At 36.2% G+C, this 18513-nt stretch overlaps 1 protein-coding gene across 1 annotated transcript in view; it reads left to right on the forward strand.

The window, feature by feature from the left end:
- The first annotated feature begins 8 nt into the window (after positions 1 to 8).
- The window catches only part of LOC104537082 (autophagy-related protein 2 homolog B-like), a 41836-nt gene continuing 23331 nt past the window's right edge, over positions 9 to 18513 (forward strand). The window contains 18 exon segments of the mRNA XM_010179866.1: positions 9 to 116; positions 3521 to 3683; positions 5510 to 5662; positions 6592 to 6694; positions 7236 to 7398; positions 7874 to 8053; positions 8723 to 8819; positions 9908 to 10090; positions 10755 to 10909; positions 11625 to 11736; positions 11894 to 12155; positions 13035 to 13185; positions 13700 to 13792; positions 13950 to 14138; positions 15954 to 16227; positions 16938 to 17043; positions 17962 to 18154; positions 18273 to 18415. Of these exon segments, the coding sequence (XP_010178168.1) occupies positions 3656 to 3683; positions 5510 to 5662; positions 6592 to 6694; positions 7236 to 7398; positions 7874 to 8053; positions 8723 to 8819; positions 9908 to 10090; positions 10755 to 10909; positions 11625 to 11736; positions 11894 to 12155; positions 13035 to 13185; positions 13700 to 13792; positions 13950 to 14138; positions 15954 to 16227; positions 16938 to 17043; positions 17962 to 18154; positions 18273 to 18415 (2585 nt within the window). The 5' untranslated portion in view covers positions 9 to 116; positions 3521 to 3655.

Raw genomic sequence — 18513 nt, forward strand, 5'->3', positions numbered from 1 at the left:
ACCTGCTGCAGAGGTACCTGGGCCACTTCTTGCAGGAGAAGCTCAGCCTGGAGCAGCTCAGCCTGGATCTCTACCAAGGCACCGGCTCCTTGACGCAGGTCCCTCTGGATAAGTGGGTAAGAGACGCCGGCGCTTCACCCCCTCGGCTCCTGCTGCGTCTGAGGGACCAGCTGATTCCCTGCCCCCGGCTGCCACCCACTTTGTTTCCAGTACCCAGCCTCCTTTATGTAAAAAGTTACAGTCATAATTAGCATTTCATCCAGGGAACTCTTCTCTCATATGCTAGCTCTTAAAAAAAAATAAATCTGAGCAATCATTATGGATATGTTTTTCTAGCCACACTTTGGTTTTGTTATTTTTAGTTATGAGAGAGGAAACAAAAACTGAAAGAAGGCAGTGGCTGCTGATAATTGAGAGAGAAGGAGCTAGTGTAGCCCAAACTACTAGAAATTGCTGCTGTAGTTTCTGAGGAGCCTGTTTACTGACTAGTACTAGAGAATATAAAAACATAAAGTAATCCTTGCTCTATCTGTGCTTAGTCTTCATCTTGGAGGCATCTCGGTTTTCCCTGACAGTGCTATGCTGAGATTGGTCCATGTAGGTCTCTAAAAATTGTCCCTTCATCTTGCAATGGTGAAAGTAGTTGTTGACAAATGGAAAGCTGTTTTTGGCTGGAGTTTGCTTAGCAGGTGGGCAGTCGTGTGTTGAACCAGCTGAAGATTTTTTTCAGTCCTGGCATGTATGTTTTTATATATACGTGTGTGTATAGACACATACACACATGTATTCACAGCCTGCTGTAGTAATCCAAAGGTCCGTGTTTGTACTACTTTGTAAAGTTTTTTGAGTCACTTGCCAATGTTACTGAATTCTACCTGCCAGGCAAGTGACTGTCATGAGGAGCCTTAAACACTGCTGTGTGTCAGTCCTTGACTTCCAGGGTAGCACAGGGGATGAACTAGGTATACAGGCTTCCTGCTTTACAAAGTACTGTAAAAACACAATTTTACTGTGCTATATTCTGGTACTTAGGCCATGCTGGGTATATTTTAAAATACTTGTGAATATGTGATGTTTTCAAAGAATGCTTTTCCAGTTGTTTGTGTGAAAATACATTTGAAAGCGACAGGAGACAGGCGTTTACAGACATGCTCCTGATTACCAGTGTTTTGGTGTGGGTTTTCTTGTTGTTTGCTTGTTTGTTTTCTTCCTCTCTTTTCTGGCTGTGTCTGCAGCTTGTTTTCTGTGGCAGGCGCTAAGGCTGTCTCGCTTTAATTGAATTATTATGCCCTCTAGTGGGTGTCACAGCACTCTTCGCTACTTAAAGTAACATTATTTACAATGCAGATACTTTGAAACAGCAGCAGTTACTGACCAAAGCTACATGTTAATTATGTATACAAAGTGATTGACTGTATATACAACAACGCTTAGGTTATCTTTCCCGTTTGTAGATCAGCATTTTTCTTTTTGGCCTGTAAACAATGACATGTTTGAGGCTCTCCGCACGTGATGTTCTCATGTATGACAGATTGCAGAGACAGATGTCACGGAAGTACCGCAGCTCTTTTTTCCCCATAGTCATCGTAAGCTGCTTCTCTGTGAATCACCAGGATGACTGTATTTTTTACATATTATCTTATCCATTTTTGTGGATGCTTCTGTTCATCTTAACATTGTAGATACTTTAGCCAACATTCTATGTGTTTCTAGAGATACATAAGAATACCTGGGGATATTACTGTAACCCCTTTTGCCTCTTGGGACCTCGGCTGTTTAGAAAAATCAAGATATAGTACATGTTTGTGGTTAAATTTTAATATACATTGAATAGTACTTTTGCTACTAGTTCTACTGTGATTTCAGTCAGTAACGTGGGAACAAGCCCTGATGTGAAGACTGTGCTTCAGTTTTAAAATTTCACTTGGAATGCTCTAATTGCTGCTTTCTAGGAACAACTGGCTTGTTTATGAAGTAATTTAGCTATAAGAATACTCATATTTTTTGCTTTTAGGTAGTAAACTTCGATTTCAAAATTATAAGGAATGTACTAAAGTACACTCATTTTTATTGCCATATGCATCGGTAGCAAAAAGACGTCAGACTCAGATTTATTCAAAATATGCTAACAAGCTTCTTGTGATAGCAATTTATTTGGTAAAGGTTCAAGTAATTTAAATGAAACTGTGATATTTTCACATACAGTATTCATGCCAAATAATTATTTTTGCCTTATGCTATTACCACATCTGTAATTCTTATGTTTAATTCAACAAAGTTTTAAAGTCACTGAATCTTAATGGCTTATTTGATCCTTAAATAATTCCCCAAGAGAACTGTTTCGTGTTCTGTTTCTTTAAAGTTGTTGCCTTTTTCTGTTGCTTGAGTGGACTTTGGAACAGAAACTAGAAATGCTGAACGTGCCAGCAAACAAAATTCTAAAAGTGAAGCTATTGAGAGCGTAAGCAGAGCAACAAGTTGACGTGATGGGAAAGTTACACCTGAAGACACAGGAATGACAAATGTCATTTTCTGAAAACTTTTAAAATTCATTTTAATTTTAAATTATTTCTATATAATTAGAACAACATTCTAAATATAATTAAAATGGAAAGCAACTTTTAAATATATTTTTTTAAATTTTTGTCTAATTTATGCATTTTCTTAGGTAAACTCAGCGTCCCTGTTAAACACAGGGAAGGTCAAAATCACACTTCTTCTGCCAGTTGAAGTTTGTGTCCTAATATTACAACCATAGCCATTAGTAGGTTCTTGTGTATATTAGAAATTTCCACTAACCGAATGTGGAACATGATTTAAATGTTTATCTTATTTTCTTTTATTAAAGCAGCCTAGATAGTTCTTGTTCTATAATTTCAGTTTTAACTACATTTTTGAGTCAGGGCACAAACGGGCATTTGCATTTTTTTAACATAAATGTGAAGAGCGTGTTTCCTCTGTATGAATGTAACGAAAGCGATGTAGTGCAACAAGTCAGTCACTGTGAGGACTGTGGAAAACTTAAAAATCCTGAGTTACTTCTTAAGAGCTGGTGTTCCATTTTTCCCATCAATTTTACTTACTCTGTGTAGTACTGAGGGCAACTCTATTGTAGTTTTCTTTATAATGTCACTATAAAGGTCTGGCTTAATGAAACAGTTTCTGTACAATATTGGTCTGTCCACTGAGCTTCAATTTTCAGATCAGTGCTGAACATTGAACACGTTAAAATATGATTTAGAAATGGTGAGTAGGTTATACAGCAGGAGATGGTTATTTGGTTCTGTTTTTCCAGTGGCACAGAGAAACAAAAATAACTTTACGTTGAAATAACATGCTAGTCAAATATCTTGCCACAGAAACCTGGTACTATTTGTGTTTTTACTGCCAGCCTGTTTTCAGCTTTCTTCTGGAGAAAGAATAGGTTGTCAGTGCTATAGTATTTACAGCAATAAATAATAAATAGCAAAACTGTGGATGTGATTTTTCTTTTTTCATTTTTTGTATTCTCCCCTTCTAGTGTCTTAATGAGATCCTGGAGTCTGCAGATGCACCTCTGGAAGTCACAGATGGGTTTATCCAGTCCATTTCTTTGTCTGTCCCATGGGGGTCGTTGCTACAGGATAACTGCGCACTAGAAGTAAAGGGATTGGAGATGGTCTTCAGGCCAAGACCAAGGCTTGGTAGGCTTATTTTTTTAATTCTTGAAAAGGATATTCTTTTCAGTTTTTCAGAGGCAAAAGGCCATGCTTGTTTAGTCAGTTCTTAGCCTTATTTAAAGTTTACATTTAGTTTAATGATAGAGAATGTAACAAAAAAAGAAACTGCCAGGTGTTCATCAAGTGTTTGTCCAGTGTTTCTCAGTTGGTGGTGGTTCTGTTACATAAATTCAAATGTTCCTACTGTTTTATCTTTTCTTCCAAACTGTTTCAGGCATATTGGAATGAGAATAATGCTGTGTGGAAAGGAGTTTTTGTTAGCTAGAGGTTTTGGGTGTTGTATGCCAAGCACTGTTAGTCAGCATTAGGAGCTGATTGTTACGTGGCAGTAGGATAACACAATAAGTAAGACTACAAGGGGGCATTACACTGAGGTTCTGGCTGTCTTCAGCAAATTTAGGTTAAAAGATGCATCTTGTATATTCAGAGAACAACTAATACATTTTAATTACTATCAGAGAATGAAATAATGACTTTTAAGTACTCTAAATACTAGTTTTGAGTGTAATGCTGAGAGGATTGTCTGGGCTCCTCTAGCTTGTCTGTATCATGTGAATCTAGCTGATGTAGTTTAGACTGTCCTGGTGCTAAGTTCTTGCTGTCAAACCTCCAGAAATTCTGTTAAGATGTGTTGTTATAGTGTAGGGGACATTTAGTGCATTCTTAGTGTGTGGAAAATTTTTATTGCATGTCTGAAGGATTTTAATGTGTTTACCTTCTTGTAGTGTAGAGAAGATGGAAGAAAATTTCTTTAAATGCATTGTAAAGAAGAGGAAAAAAATGCCGAAACCCTCTTTTCCATGTCTTGCAAGTTGCCTTAAGTAACTTGCTTGTACATAATTTGCATTTCATTTTTTTTAACTGGAACTAAGTTTTGAGCTATCTTACTTTCTGATGTAAGATTATTGCTTTGAAAGAATTGTGGTATTAGGAGGATGCTTTATTTATTCACTTTTGTCCATTTAGTTCTCTTTGATGTGCAGTGCTTTATAATTCAGTAGAAAAAACCCCACGATGCTGGTTTTGTCACACTTCTGTAGCCGCATGGACGTTTCCAGACCTGAATGCTAAACGGGAGTGTTTTGCCTGTTTAACATGTTTGCATTTGTGCTAGTTTTACTTTTGTTTGCCTACACTAGAGTGTTACAGTTGAATTTGATTAACTTTTCTAATCTAGTTTTATAGTATGTGCTCACAATGGGCTTGGCATTAGCTGATAGGAATTAAGTTAATCTGTCTCCTGAAAAACTTGTTCAGCTTAATACGTGCTGTGCTCTTGGATTTTATTGTGTTGTAATTATGTCAGGTCTGTGCTAGACATCTAAACTGTGTTCTAATACGCTAAGATAACATCTTAAACCTTGTTTAGTCTTTCCATATCTAGGATATGTTCCCAATGGAATAAGAAATTGTAAAATAATTCTTGAAATCAAGGACTTTTTTTAAAAAAATTGCTAATTATGCCTGCAAAGTCATACCAACATAGTAAAAGTACTTCAGAAATTGTTCACTTATACCAGCGCTGAAGATTGGTTACACTAATCTTCATTTCACCTTGTTTTTATTGGGTTTTCAAATACCAGAATCTTACCAATACCAATCTAAGTAGATTAAAGTAATTTTAAAGTAGTGAAGTGTGTAAAGAGATTGTAGCTAAATTTGTTTTTAAGTGTGGCTGCTTACGAAGCTGTTGAAACATTTCTGGATGTGCCAAATGTATGACTTCATTTTGTCTATTGTTTCAAAATGCTCACAGTCAGTATTTTATTAAGACTTCTCTTACTCCACAGCATCTGGGTCTGAGCCTATGTATTGGTCAAGTTTTATGACCAGTAGTATGCAGCTTGCAAAAGAGTGTCTTAGCCAAAAATTGACAGACGAACAAGGAGAAGGGTCGCAGCCTTTTGAAGGACTTGAGAAATTTGCAGAAACTATTGAAACAGGTATGAGTTAATTAATGAGATCTGAATGAACATCGGAGATTAAATCAGTTTATGTTGTGTCCCAGTCTTACAAAATGACATCTCATTTGCTGTAACTTGTCTCATGAATTTTCACTTGTTAGTGTTACTGGTAAATTTTGAACAGCAAGGCAGGACAATTTGTCTGGTTTTCAAAGTGGAGGGAAAAAGCCCATTTACTTACTAAAATATGTGTATCCTTCCCTCAGCGGACAGAATAAGCCCTACTCCAGGGCTAATTGGTCTTTGTTTACACCAGAATGAATCCAGATAATGCATGCTGGAGTGATTGGTGAGATGTCTTAGTTTTGGAGGTGCTGATTTAGTTCACCACACTAACTTAGATTGTTAGTAGTGATGCTGCTGAGGGAGAAACAGAGAATGATTTTTCAGCTATTTCTAGACAAAGCCGACTTGTTATGAAATATATCTCAATCACACGATGTTGTTAAAAGTACTCTAGAAACTCTGTTTTTTGGTGGTGGTGGTTTAAGTGGAAGAAGCAGAGGGCTTTTGACTGCAGTATGCAGTGGAAACCTAGAAGTATTCAACTAAAGTAGTGTGGTGCTATGGCAACGCTTAGGAGGTGAGACATAGTGCACAATCTAGCAAGTTCTTTGAGAATCATCCACACTAAGCCACAGGACAACTTGGTTTGAGTTGTTGCTTGCTCAAACATCCGTGCATTAAAGGGCCATTGCATGGCATGGATGTACGTATTGGACTTTTAATAGGAGCTTACATTATCACTTGATATCTTGTTCCATTACTAAACTCAATTGATTATTTCCACTAAAATATGTAGTGAAAACTTAAATGAAATGAAAGACTCTTTTAAATTGGTTATAAAAGTTATTGTTGAGTAACTCGACTTAAATGCTTGCATGGTATCTTTTTGTTTTCTCATTAAGTTCTAAGAAGAGTGAAAGTTACCTTCTTAGATACTGTTTTGCGAATAGAACATGTACCAGAAAACTCTAAAAGTGGAACTGCACTTGAAATCAGAATTGAAAGGTAAAGATTTTTGTTTTATTTAAAAGCTGTACTTTTTCCCTAAGGCACTTTTTGCCATTTCCTGTACAATATATTCTACCCATGTAGCTCTTTGGTAATGCCAGTGAGCATTTTCTCCACTCACCTTCCACTTAACATGCTTAAGCTAAAGATACTTAAGCATCAAATTAGAAGAGTTGTGAATTTTCCAAAGTTAATGGCCACTTCCACAATCAATGAATACTGTTTTCTCACATGTTTAGCAGTCAATGGCTATTGTTGGCAAATCAGGCCATATTTTCAATAGACACAGTGAACTGACCTTTTTGAGTAAGACATTTTAAATATTTTCAGAAAGATAAAGTCCTGAAAAAAAAATACCTGGAATATTTTTAGGTCCTCTGTAAGCTTTCAGAAGAGCCCATGTGTTTTCTGTAATTACTTTGAACTTTTAAATAGTATGAAGAGAGAGAGCATGTACAAACTTATAGGCTAAAAGGCACAATAAAGATAAAAATTTGCATGCACCTATCATCTTTATTTCCTTTCTTTTGTTTCCCAGAACTATGTACTGTGATGAAACTGCAGATGAGTGCTCTGGAATTAATGTCCATCAGCCCACAGCTTTTGCTCACAAGTTACTGCAGCTCTCAGGGGTCTCTTTCTTCTGGGATGAGTTCCCTGCATCAGCAAAGTCCTCCCCAGTGTGTTCAGCTACGCAGCTGGTAAAATCAAATACTTTATGTAAGAATGTCAAATGATGAAGGATGGCATACATTGTTACACTAATAGATTAGATTCGTTCTGAAGGTTATAGGAGTTGAACTTGGATCTGTGGATAAGTTTCATAGTTGTTTCCTGTTGATTTTGTGTAGAGGGAAGGAAAGAGACTTCAGGACAGAGCAAAATTTAGAATGCATTGTATTGGAAACTGGTTCCAACTTTAATGTGTGAAACCCTCTACAATTCACTACTCTGTAGAAACTTGCTCCACTATTTTGCAAAGACCTAATGTTTCACGTCTTGCATGCCTTGTTTCTTTTGGAGTTACCAATACATGTTTTTAATGCTATTGTAAAATATGTATTTGTGTAAAATCATCATTTTTGTGATAAGGTTATTTGAAATGCTTATATTGCGGTTGGGTTTGTTTTGTTTTAAAGAAATAGGATACCTTCTTATTCCTTTCTCTTTTTTAAGGCAACTGAACCAAAGCTTTCACCTAGCTGGAATCCAAAAATAACTTATGAGCCACATCCACAATTAACAAGAAGCTTGCCAGAAATTACTCCCTCTGACCCTGTGCAGATCAGTAAGCTGATTGGTAGAATGGAGTTGAGCCTAACATTAAAGCAAAATGAAGTACTTCCTGGAGCTAAGGTTAGTCACGCTTTCCTGGTCTTTAACTAAATCAGTAGTTATGTAGGATTTTATTTTTTCTGCTGCATGCAAAAAATGGTGAGATTCTCCTGGACACAGAATCCCCTTAGTTTTGTGGTATATTCTCTGCATTCAAAACCAATATATATGTCTAATAAGATCTTGACAGTGGCCAGACAAGTCAATGGCACACTGAAATCTGTTAAAGGAGAATTCCAGTGTGTTAGAGAAACTGAATTTATGTATTGGAGGAACTCCTGAGAAAGTTGTTTTGTTTTCATGAAACTTCTGCTGCTATTCATGTCAAATATGACACACTTCAGTAATTTCACTTTCAATTCTTTCCAAAGGATGGAAAAAATAGTAGGAAACAATACACAATACTAACTGATCGTTTATTTACCCTGCTTAGGTAAATATTCCTTTACGGTGTTTATGAGCAAAAGTATATTTTCATATTAATGCATTGCACTGCGTGCCTTCTTCCCCGTGTTCACCCATTATTTTTTTCCTCAGTTAAATTTCTGGCTGTCATGTAGAAGGTGGGAATACTGCTGAGATAGCTGTATCCTTTACAGCATCAAAATCTATTACCAAAATAGTTGATTCAAGACTTTTAAATAGAAATTCTTTAAGTATTTTTGAAAGTGGTTCTTTCTTTTTTTCTAGTTGGATGTAGATGGACAAATAGACTCTGTGCATCTATTTCTGTCACCAAGGCAGGTGCATCTTCTATTGGACATGGTAGCTGCTATTGCTGGACCAGGCAAGTGAACGTTTTTTAATGTTGAATGTTAAATATGTATTACAGTGGATGAAAAATAAACTTTCCAAGAAAAACAAGTTTTCTTAGTGGGAAAAGAACCCCATATTTGTGGTGGCAGATTATTATTATTATTATTATTAATTTCTATCTGATATTAGCAAAATATTTTGTAGCTTCTCTGAGTAGCACTGGGATAATTTTATTTACTTCAGCTGCAAATTGTCCATGCTGGTAATGTTGTCTACACTCACTATTAAGCATCTCTACACTTACTATTAAGATAGATAGTTAATCTTATTTTTAAAAACATCTGTCATGTCCTGGCTAGATGCTTAATATTCTTCTAATGATACTGATATATTTGTTGTGCTGGACATGTTCATTGTTTTTGGATAACTGGAAGAGCACTGCACGTAGTTTCCTTTATTAAGGTATCATCTTCAAACCTGAAATTTTAGTAATTCCTTGAAAGTAAAACCTTTAAGAGATTGTGTCCTTAGTCCCTGAAGCTGACTGAGAAGGGAAATATATATTGATGTCACATGTGAACACATTTGGATATATGACCTTCAAATATTCAGACTTGACATTAATGAAAGCTAGGGAGAGAGTAATCTGTTTTGGACAAGTAAAATCTTCAAAACAGCAAAATGCATGTATATATACATCTTATGTACAACAGATACATATATATCTGCATCTGTGATATACATATATATAGAATGGTTTTGGTTGGAAGGGACCTTAAAGCTCATCCAGTCCAACCCCTGCCACGGGCAGGGACACCTCCACCAGCCCAGGCTGCTCCAAGCCCCGTCCAACCTGGCCTTGGGCACTGCCAGGTAGGGGGCATCCACAGCTTCTCTGGGAAACCTGGGCCAGGGCCTCACCACCCTCACAGCAAAGAATTTCTTCTAATATCTACTCTAAATCTACCCTTTTTCAGTCTAAAACCATTCCTCTTCGTTCTAATATGTATATGCACGTGTAAACAACTACAGTTAGTTAATTTTCAGATTAATTTTTGAATTTTCTTTGAGATACTGGTAAGGGAATTACAGTGGGCTTTCTGTCCTTTTTGAATTCAGAGAGCCCAAGCAGGATAGAATTGTCAAATAAAGATAGGAAGAACCGGCCAATGCAACAGGAAGATGAGTATCGGATTCAGATGGAGTTGAAACGTTACTTAAGAAAAGAGTCTTTATCTGCAGGAGCTTCATCTGAACAAAGCTTCTATGAGACAGAAAGTGCCAGAACGCCCTCTAGTCGTGGCAAGTATAAAGGATGATGCAGCATAGCAAAGAGCATGTTGTTAAGATTGTATAAATTTACTGTGCATCCTTTAATCTTACTAACATAAGTGTTGAAAGAACTTTGACATAGAATAATTGTATGCTGTTTGTACTGGTGAATAAAAAATTAACACACAGTTTAGGCATCAAGCTACTAGATTTGATTCAGTATTTCATTAAACTGTTCAGTAATGTTTGTGTTACTGTGCAGCAAGGTAAATACGCATGCAGAGTAACATCTTTTCAAATGCATGGTTGAGGAAATTAAATATAGAATAATAGTTTTATTGCCCTGATGTTTATATTTTTATTTGAATATTTTATGCTGACTATTTTTAATGTGAAAATATGAACTTTTGATTTATCAAAAAGAGAGCTTAGGAATTTATAGAAAATATACCAACTTGAATATGAAAGTGGAACATTTAACTGTTTTAGTATTTGTTAGCTTTTTTGCCTTTTAAAAACCTTATCCTTGGCCTTAGATTCTGCTAGTCTGTGTCAAGAGAACTTGGAACTTCTGTAACTAATGTACTTAGCTGTTTATTCTGTCTAGCAGATTTCTGAACTTATGACTACATTTCTGATAAAATTAATGTTTTTCATTAGAAAATAACTCTCTACTATCTGTGGTTCTTATTAGAAGAAGAAGTTTTCTTCTCAATGGCTGAAATGGACATGTCTCACAGCCTTTCCTCCCTCCCACCTCTTGGAGACCCTCCAACCATGGATCTAGACTTGTCTTTAACCAGTACATATACAACTACACCAGCAGGATCTCCACTGAGCACTACAGTGGTATAGTAGTATCTTTTTGAAATTAACGCTTTTGTCTGAAACTTTTGTATAAATATACTTTACAATATCAAGAGCTATTCCAAAATTCTAGGACAATTGAAAATGTTCACAGCTGATGGTATTTCTTGTCTGCTATGGAAATTGTGTTGGAAAGTTTCTGATATGTTTGGCTGCCAAGACGGAAAACAGAATGCATTTGTTTTCAAATGCCTTGAAGCTTATATAGGACACTTCTTCATTATTTATGTTCTTTTTAATAACTGCATGTTTGCCATCTGAGTTTTCTTTTAATATGGTCTACACAGGCAATGACGATAAAAAGTACAAAGTCATATTGCGTTATTCCTCAGACAGCATAAAAATGATGCTGTTGATATTGCCGTCTTTCCCAAATCTGTTATCTGCCGAATGTTTTGCTTAATGAAAGCCATGGAAAACAGTTATGCTTTTTACAGAGAAAGAGGAGAATATGTGCTCATGAGGACAGCAACTTTAGCTTTAAAAATATGTGGGTGTAGATGATCATAGAATTAGAAAGCATAGCCCAAAGTAAAGCGTTTCTATATTTAGTTGAGCACTAACAGGCCATGGACTGGCATGCTGTTGATTGGTTATGCATGTATTTTCTTTGTATTTCCTTACCTTACTATTTGTGTTTCTTCTAATACCTAACATCTATTTGTCAAATTTAAGATCATATTTATTTTTGTTTTAGCTTCAACCAACTTGGGGTGATTTTCTTGATCGTAACAGACAAGAACTACAGCCTCCAAGAGGTTCTCCACTTACAGCCAACATGGTTCACCAGACTTCCTTAAGAAGGACATGTAAGTAAAAATGTTGTTTTACATTCTACTCCTTAGATAATTATGGAAATGAATTGTTACACAGCAACTTGGTAAAAAGAAATGAAAATCAAAAGTAAGATGAGTTTATAAATGTGTTATTGCTGAAAAATTACGTGAACTTAATTTTGTATTTCAGCTATTCCATCCAGATCTGTTTCTGTGGATGAATCCAGACCTGAGCTTCTTTTTAGACTGGCAGTTGGAACTTTCTCAGTGTCTGTACTTCATATTGACCCTTTACCCCCACCTGAAAGTTCACTGAACCTTAACCCATTGACACCAATGGCTCGGGATTTCTTTACCCGAATAGAAAAGATTGAGCCAGTTAAGTTTTCAACAGAAGATTTTCTGTCCTTCCGAGAAGTATTTGCAGAAGCTTGTTCTCATGATCACCTTAGGTATAACTTTGCTTATTAATAAGTATAATTAACAAAAATATATTTTAAGTATATTTTAATGAAGTAAGTTTATTTTCATAGGAATTGTCGTTCAATATTTGCATTACATTGGACTTTGTTAATTTCAAAATAGCCTTGAATTTTAACATCTGTTGTCCACGACTGTGGGTTGGTTTGGGGTTCGTTTAATAAAGAAGAAAAGTGAATAAACATCAAAATCAACCTAGCTCTTTTCCATAACAGATTAATTGAACTATGTACAGCTTCTACTACAGAAGTCCAGAATCATTAAGTAAATTATTTCTTTAGAAATAGCTGGATTTCACAGAATAGTCTTTATTCCAATATAGGGATTTCTGTTTGAAGGAGTTTAGCATTTTACTTAGTGCAAAATGGTGTATCAGTAGGGATAAAAAGTAAATGTGAGCAAAATCATAAAGTTAGTCAAGAGTCTTTTTTTCCAGAAGTTTTTACTGTCTCAGTGCAGTGTATGAAGTAAAATATTTAAGAGTGTATGTGTCTTATCTTATACATGTACTATGGATTTCTTGAGGCATTTGACTTTTTAATTGTCTATAAAGGATTTTAGATTCCCAGTTTTATGTGCATTGCAGCTTAGGTTAGATGTCTAAACTGTTCTTTACAAATTCCTGTGCGCTGACCATTGTTGAACATGTAACATAAGTGAGTTCCATTGTCTTTCTTGCTAAAGCTGTAGTCTGTTATAATTGGAATTTTTTTATTATTTTTGAAGAAATTATGATGTTTTTAATGATTTTTTTAAGTATTGTGATGATTTTTTACATATTTAAATCTTGAATTTTCGTAATTTTTATTGGTTTATGTTACTTTTCATAATTCATAGTTTTCACAATTCAGATTTATAGGTACTGGCATCAAAGTGTCTTATGAACAAAGACAAAGAGCTGCCTGTCGAAGTTTTAGTACTGACTTATCCATTGGAGATATGGAGTTCCTGGAATGCCTTTTTTCTACTGACTCTCATTCCGTTCAGCCTCACTATACGGAGGTATGGAAAAATTACAGGGAGTTCCTTAGAAAAGAAATGTTCATTGGATAACTGAGAATGCTGGATTTTGAAGTAGCTGTAATTTTAAATTTTAAAATTTGAGATGCAACTTATATTTTAATTGCAAGCTCAAATAATGAACCAGACTGCTGTCATACCTGACAGGAACAGTGTTAAGTTGCCAAATTTTGCTAGTTTACTTCTCTTTTAAATACGCTTAACGCAGTTTGGGAATTAGAGCGAATGTTTTCCAAAAACTAACCAACGAGTTGAGCAATATCAAGGTTTCTTTGGGTAGTGATTATTCTTTTGGCTCTTCTAATGGTCAGAGACATCTAATAAAGTGGCTGAATAAGTGGATTAAGTAAGTGGTTGAGCTGGGACTCTGTTCACTCACTTGAATGTAGGATTACCTACTGTCAGTTCTTGGTAAAAATGTCATAAATATGACATAAGAGTGGCAACTCTTTGCACCTTGTCTATTAAGTATTTTTAACCTTATTTTATTCTAAAGCTGCTGACATTTCGTTCTGAAGAAGGAAATGATTCTCATGCTGTGCCATGCCTTCAGCTTCATTATAAGCATTCAGACAATAGAGGACCTCAGGTAAGGTGGGAAATGAAAACCACCAAGTTTTTGTATAATAACCTTTATCTATTTTATTATTCTTCTTTTTAACAGAAAGTCCTTAACTCTCAGTTATTATAATTTGTTTCACTATATTGTTTTTAAGGATTTTAGTGCTTTTTTTCTTTCTTTTCAGGGTAGTCAAGGGAGACTCAGTTCTGTTCCACAGAAAGCAGAGTTACAAATAAAGTTAAGTCCAGTGTTTTGTGAGCTGGATATTAGTATTGTAGACAGATTAAATTCCTTACTTCAGCCACAGAAACTAAGTACAGTGGAGATGATGGCATCCCACATGTATGCTTCTTACAACAAGCACATAAGTCTGGTAAGTTAAAAATTAAATTTATTAATAAACTTGTTGATTTTTTGCAGGAAGAAGACAGGATGGCACTAAGCCTGAGGTTGCTAATTCTGGTTGATTGGTAGTGTTTGGGGGTTTTTGTTTGTGTTTTTGTTTACTTCTGATACAGAACAGTAACCATTTGATGTAAGTACTCATTTTAGATCCAGTGATTACATGCCTGATAACAGACCTAAAGAGAATCACAGAATCACAGAACGTTAGGGATTGGAAGGGACCTCAAAAGATCATCCAGTCCAATCCCCCTGCCCGAGCAGGAACACCCAGATGAGGTTGCACAGGAAGGGGTCCAGGCGGGTTTTGAATGTCTCCAGAGAAGGAGACTCCACAACCTCTCTGGGCAGCCTGTTCCAGTGCTCTGTCACCCTCACTGAGAAGAAGTTTCTTCTCCAATTGAAGTGGAACCTCCTGTGTTCCAGCTTGTGTCCATTACCCCTTGTCCTATCATTGTTTGTCACTGAGAAGAGCCTGGCTCCATCCTCGTGACACTCACCCTTTAAATATTTATAAACATGAATGAGGTCTCCCCTCTTTGCAGTCTCCTCTTCTGCAAACTAAAGAGACCCAGCTCCCTCAGCCGCTCCTCATAAGGGAGATGCTCCACTCCCTTGATCATCTTTGTAGCCCTACGCTGGACTCTCTCCAGCAGTTCCCTGTCCTTCTTGAACTGAGGGGCCCAGAACTGGACACAATATTCCAGATGCGGTCTCACCAGGGCAGAGTAGAGGGGGAGGAGAACCTCTCTCACAAACTGTGTAAGTTCTCAGCATTTTGAAGCAAGCAGAACTGGGCAAAAAAGAGGAATCTTGACTGACCTCTAATCTCTAATCTGTCCTGTCACGCTTTCCATCCAGCATGGTGATATAAAGCAATAAAAACTGTTGCTGCAATTCCACTTCTGCATTGAAATCTTCAGGTGTCACAGTCAACCCAGTTGCCTCTGGGCAACTTACCCACTTTTGGGGTAGGTAATAGAAAGGGTAGGGAATTGATGCATTGCATTCTAGATTGGACCAGCAGAAGAAGTTCAAGCTTGTTTGTCTTGGTGAAGGTGGTCAGCAGGATTTAAGTGTTAGTATATTTAGCACAATCACATTAAACTTGAAGTCTTTTCTTGAAATGCATGAGAAAGGATTAATGCAATTAACTACGCAGCAACAAATGTCTCCGTAGAATTTTATTGTTGCATTGATTGATTACAGAAAAATCACTCTTCAAAACTTAAAAGAATCTTCATTTAAGGAAAATGTAAGACATTAATAATTTCTATCAGTATTCTATGTCCTGAAAGTTTGATTCTTTTTGATGATGGTCAGCAATAAGCTATGCTCAGGGAGATCTTGAGTGACACATCAGTGGCAGGAGCTGGGAGGCATGACTTGCTGAAAGGGGCAAATATGCATGGTGGTAGTTCCTGGGTTCTGAACAGTAGCGTTTAAAATAAAATAAATCTGTGAAACATGGTATTTCCAATCTGAATCTGACTGTGGTTTGGCACACTCGCTCTAAGAGAAACAAAAATTGAAAGATAAGCATTTTTGGAAGATAGCTGATCACTGCAAATACTTGACTTCTAATAAATAGAATCTCAACAGCGCCAATAATAGAAGAATGTCATAAGAGTAATAATATTAATTTGTTCTAATACGTGTTTTGTGTCATACATGAAAACCAAATCTTTTTACTTTTTAGTTACTACATCATCAAAAGCTTTCCCCATAGTAATTTTTAGTTCTATTTTCTCTAATTCGGTTTTTTTTCCTTTACTTTGTTTCTTAGCATAAAGCATTTACTGAAGTTTTTCTGGATGATTCACGTACTCCTGCAAACTGTAGAGTTTCAGTTCAAGTCACTGCCCCAGCGTTAAATCTCTCTGTTCGCTTCCCCATACCTGACCTACGGTCAGATCAGGAAAGAGGACCATGGTTTAAGAAATCACTGCAGAAGGAGATTCTTCATCTTGAATTTACAGATATGGAATTTAAAACTGAGTTCATAGGAGGGTCAACTCCAGAACAAGTTAAATTAGAACTTACCTTTAAAGACCTAACAGGTAAGAATGTTAACATCATATTCAAATATTCTTTACTTTTCCAGATGTTATGTAGCTGAGACAAAGGTCCTGTCATGTGAATTAACACAGGTTGTGTCTACCTGTCTGAATTTTGCCTCAGATATCTCTGCTGTAATTACTAAATATCAGTCAAAAGAATACTACTAGGAGGAGAGGCTAATGTATGTAGGTGTAGTGCTTGCGTTCCTGTTTTTGAGCTCTGAGCTAGTATTTCAGTTGGTTTCTGTTGTATTGTTATACCCTGAATTGAAACAAACTGGGATCTCTGGGATCTCTATCATGGTGTTAGGGTAGGTTTTGTAGATTTGTGGAGGGATACCATTGCTATGCAAATTACAAATCTCAAAGTGAATGGTGTCCTAAATAATTGTCTCTGAGAAAACTTTCATACTTCTCTGCCTCTAGTATCTTTCAAAGTAATAAATCTGTGAGAGTGGTTCATATTTGCAACCTTCTCTGCTGATTTGTCATTCCGTGTACTTTTCAAGACTGGCATAATGTAGTGATAAAATAATTTTTGCCTCCAAAAATAGCTATTTAATTTTTGGAGGAACAGATGACAGAATTTGCTAAAGTACTTCATTAATAGCATTGACAAGTTAGCCTGTTGAACTCCTGAGGAATGGCAACCTGAAGTTAGCAGTTGCCATTTCTGTGTTAGTTTGTTTTGTTTTGTTTTTTCTCTTCAGGTTCATTTGAAGAAGATAATGCAGAAGCACCAATAAAATTTTTTCAAGTGTCTGGTGGCACAGATGGAGATATAACAACATCATCAGACAATTTTGACTGGCCTCGGTAAAGCAGTGTTTTCTTTTTTTGTGTGTGGTGTTTGGATTTTTATGAAGCAGTGTTATTTTTCAGATTTTAAAGCAGGCTGTGTGTATGGTAAATGCTTTGAAATAATTAGCAGAGAAAGAACATGTAGCTATTGAAAAGAACCCAACAATTCATTAAAAAAAATCCCCAAACGTCTCCATTTATAATAATGCAAGATGGTTTTAATGTATGATGGTTTTTGCCTAAACTTGATTAAATTCTAGTGAAAGTTAGGAGAATGATGAGAAACTTGCAGCTTACATCATGTATTGGACAATACAATATTTCAGAGTCACTGAACAGAAAGACCTAACAGCTGTAGCACATAATAAGGTGTTTAGAAAGGCAATTTTAGATTTACCAGAGAATCTGCAACATATATTTTTTGCCAAAAAATTCAGTGGCTTTCTGACAGCATGTTTGTGTGGATATTTTTTCACCGTGGTTTTCTTTCATAATGGTACAAATACTTTTTTCTGTAATGGTGTATGCTGTAATACAGTAAATGTGACATGTTACGCACTACATCATGTAGCAGAGCATTTTTTAATAGCTGTTGATGGTTAAATGATACAAGCTTTATTTTGGGAGAGCACTAGTTTTTACTTAGGTCACCTAATGGTCACCTGATGCAGTTGAGAAAAAGCAGACACTGACCTTTTTGCCTGATCGTTGTTTTTCCACATCCCTTTGTCCCTACAGATTTGGTGTTCATCCTAATAGTATAACTTTGTCTAAGAAAATACATTATTGTCTGATAAAATCTCTGGTCTTGGAGCTGTTAAGTCTGTGTATCTAATGGCTAGCTAGTAGAGCTAGGGGACATGTGACTGTGCATCCATACAAAAATTCTGACCACCTCTAATGGCTTATTCTGCATAACTTCTCCAATGTCAGGATTGTATTGAAAATAAACCCTCTGGCTGTACACTCTATTCTGGAGAGGATAGCAGCTGAGGAGGAAGAAGGTGATAATAACTTTCAAGAGGAAGAAGAAGGAGGGTCTCATTCTTTGAAGGATGTCTGTGATATTAGAAGACCAGAGCCTTCTCCTTTTTCTTCTCGTAGGGTCATGTTTGAAAATGAAGAGGTACTATAAAAATTTTGTTACTGCTTTGTGCTTATGGTAGACAAAATGAATCTATTCTCACTGATTTCTATGAATCTTTTTTTTTTACTTGAGAGTTTTCTTCTTTTTTTCCTTTCAGATGGTGATGCCAGGAGATGTAGCTGAAATGACTGAGTTTCAGGATAAAACAATTAGCAATTCTCATTACGTGCTGGAACTCATGTTACCAAACATTCACTTAACATTACCAAACAAAAGCTTTTATGAAAAACTTTACAATAGGCAAGTATGAGAATTGTTTTGCTCGGTTATCGTGACCTGTACTTCTAGTTCTGTATTCATTGTTGATAAAAGCAATTGAATGAGCAGTAACAGCAGGA

The sequence above is a fragment of the Mesitornis unicolor genome, unplaced genomic scaffold (assembly GCF_000695765.1).
Source record: "Mesitornis unicolor isolate BGI_N332 unplaced genomic scaffold, ASM69576v1 scaffold2152, whole genome shotgun sequence".
Lineage (NCBI taxonomy): Eukaryota > Metazoa > Chordata > Aves > Mesitornithiformes > Mesitornithidae > Mesitornis > Mesitornis unicolor.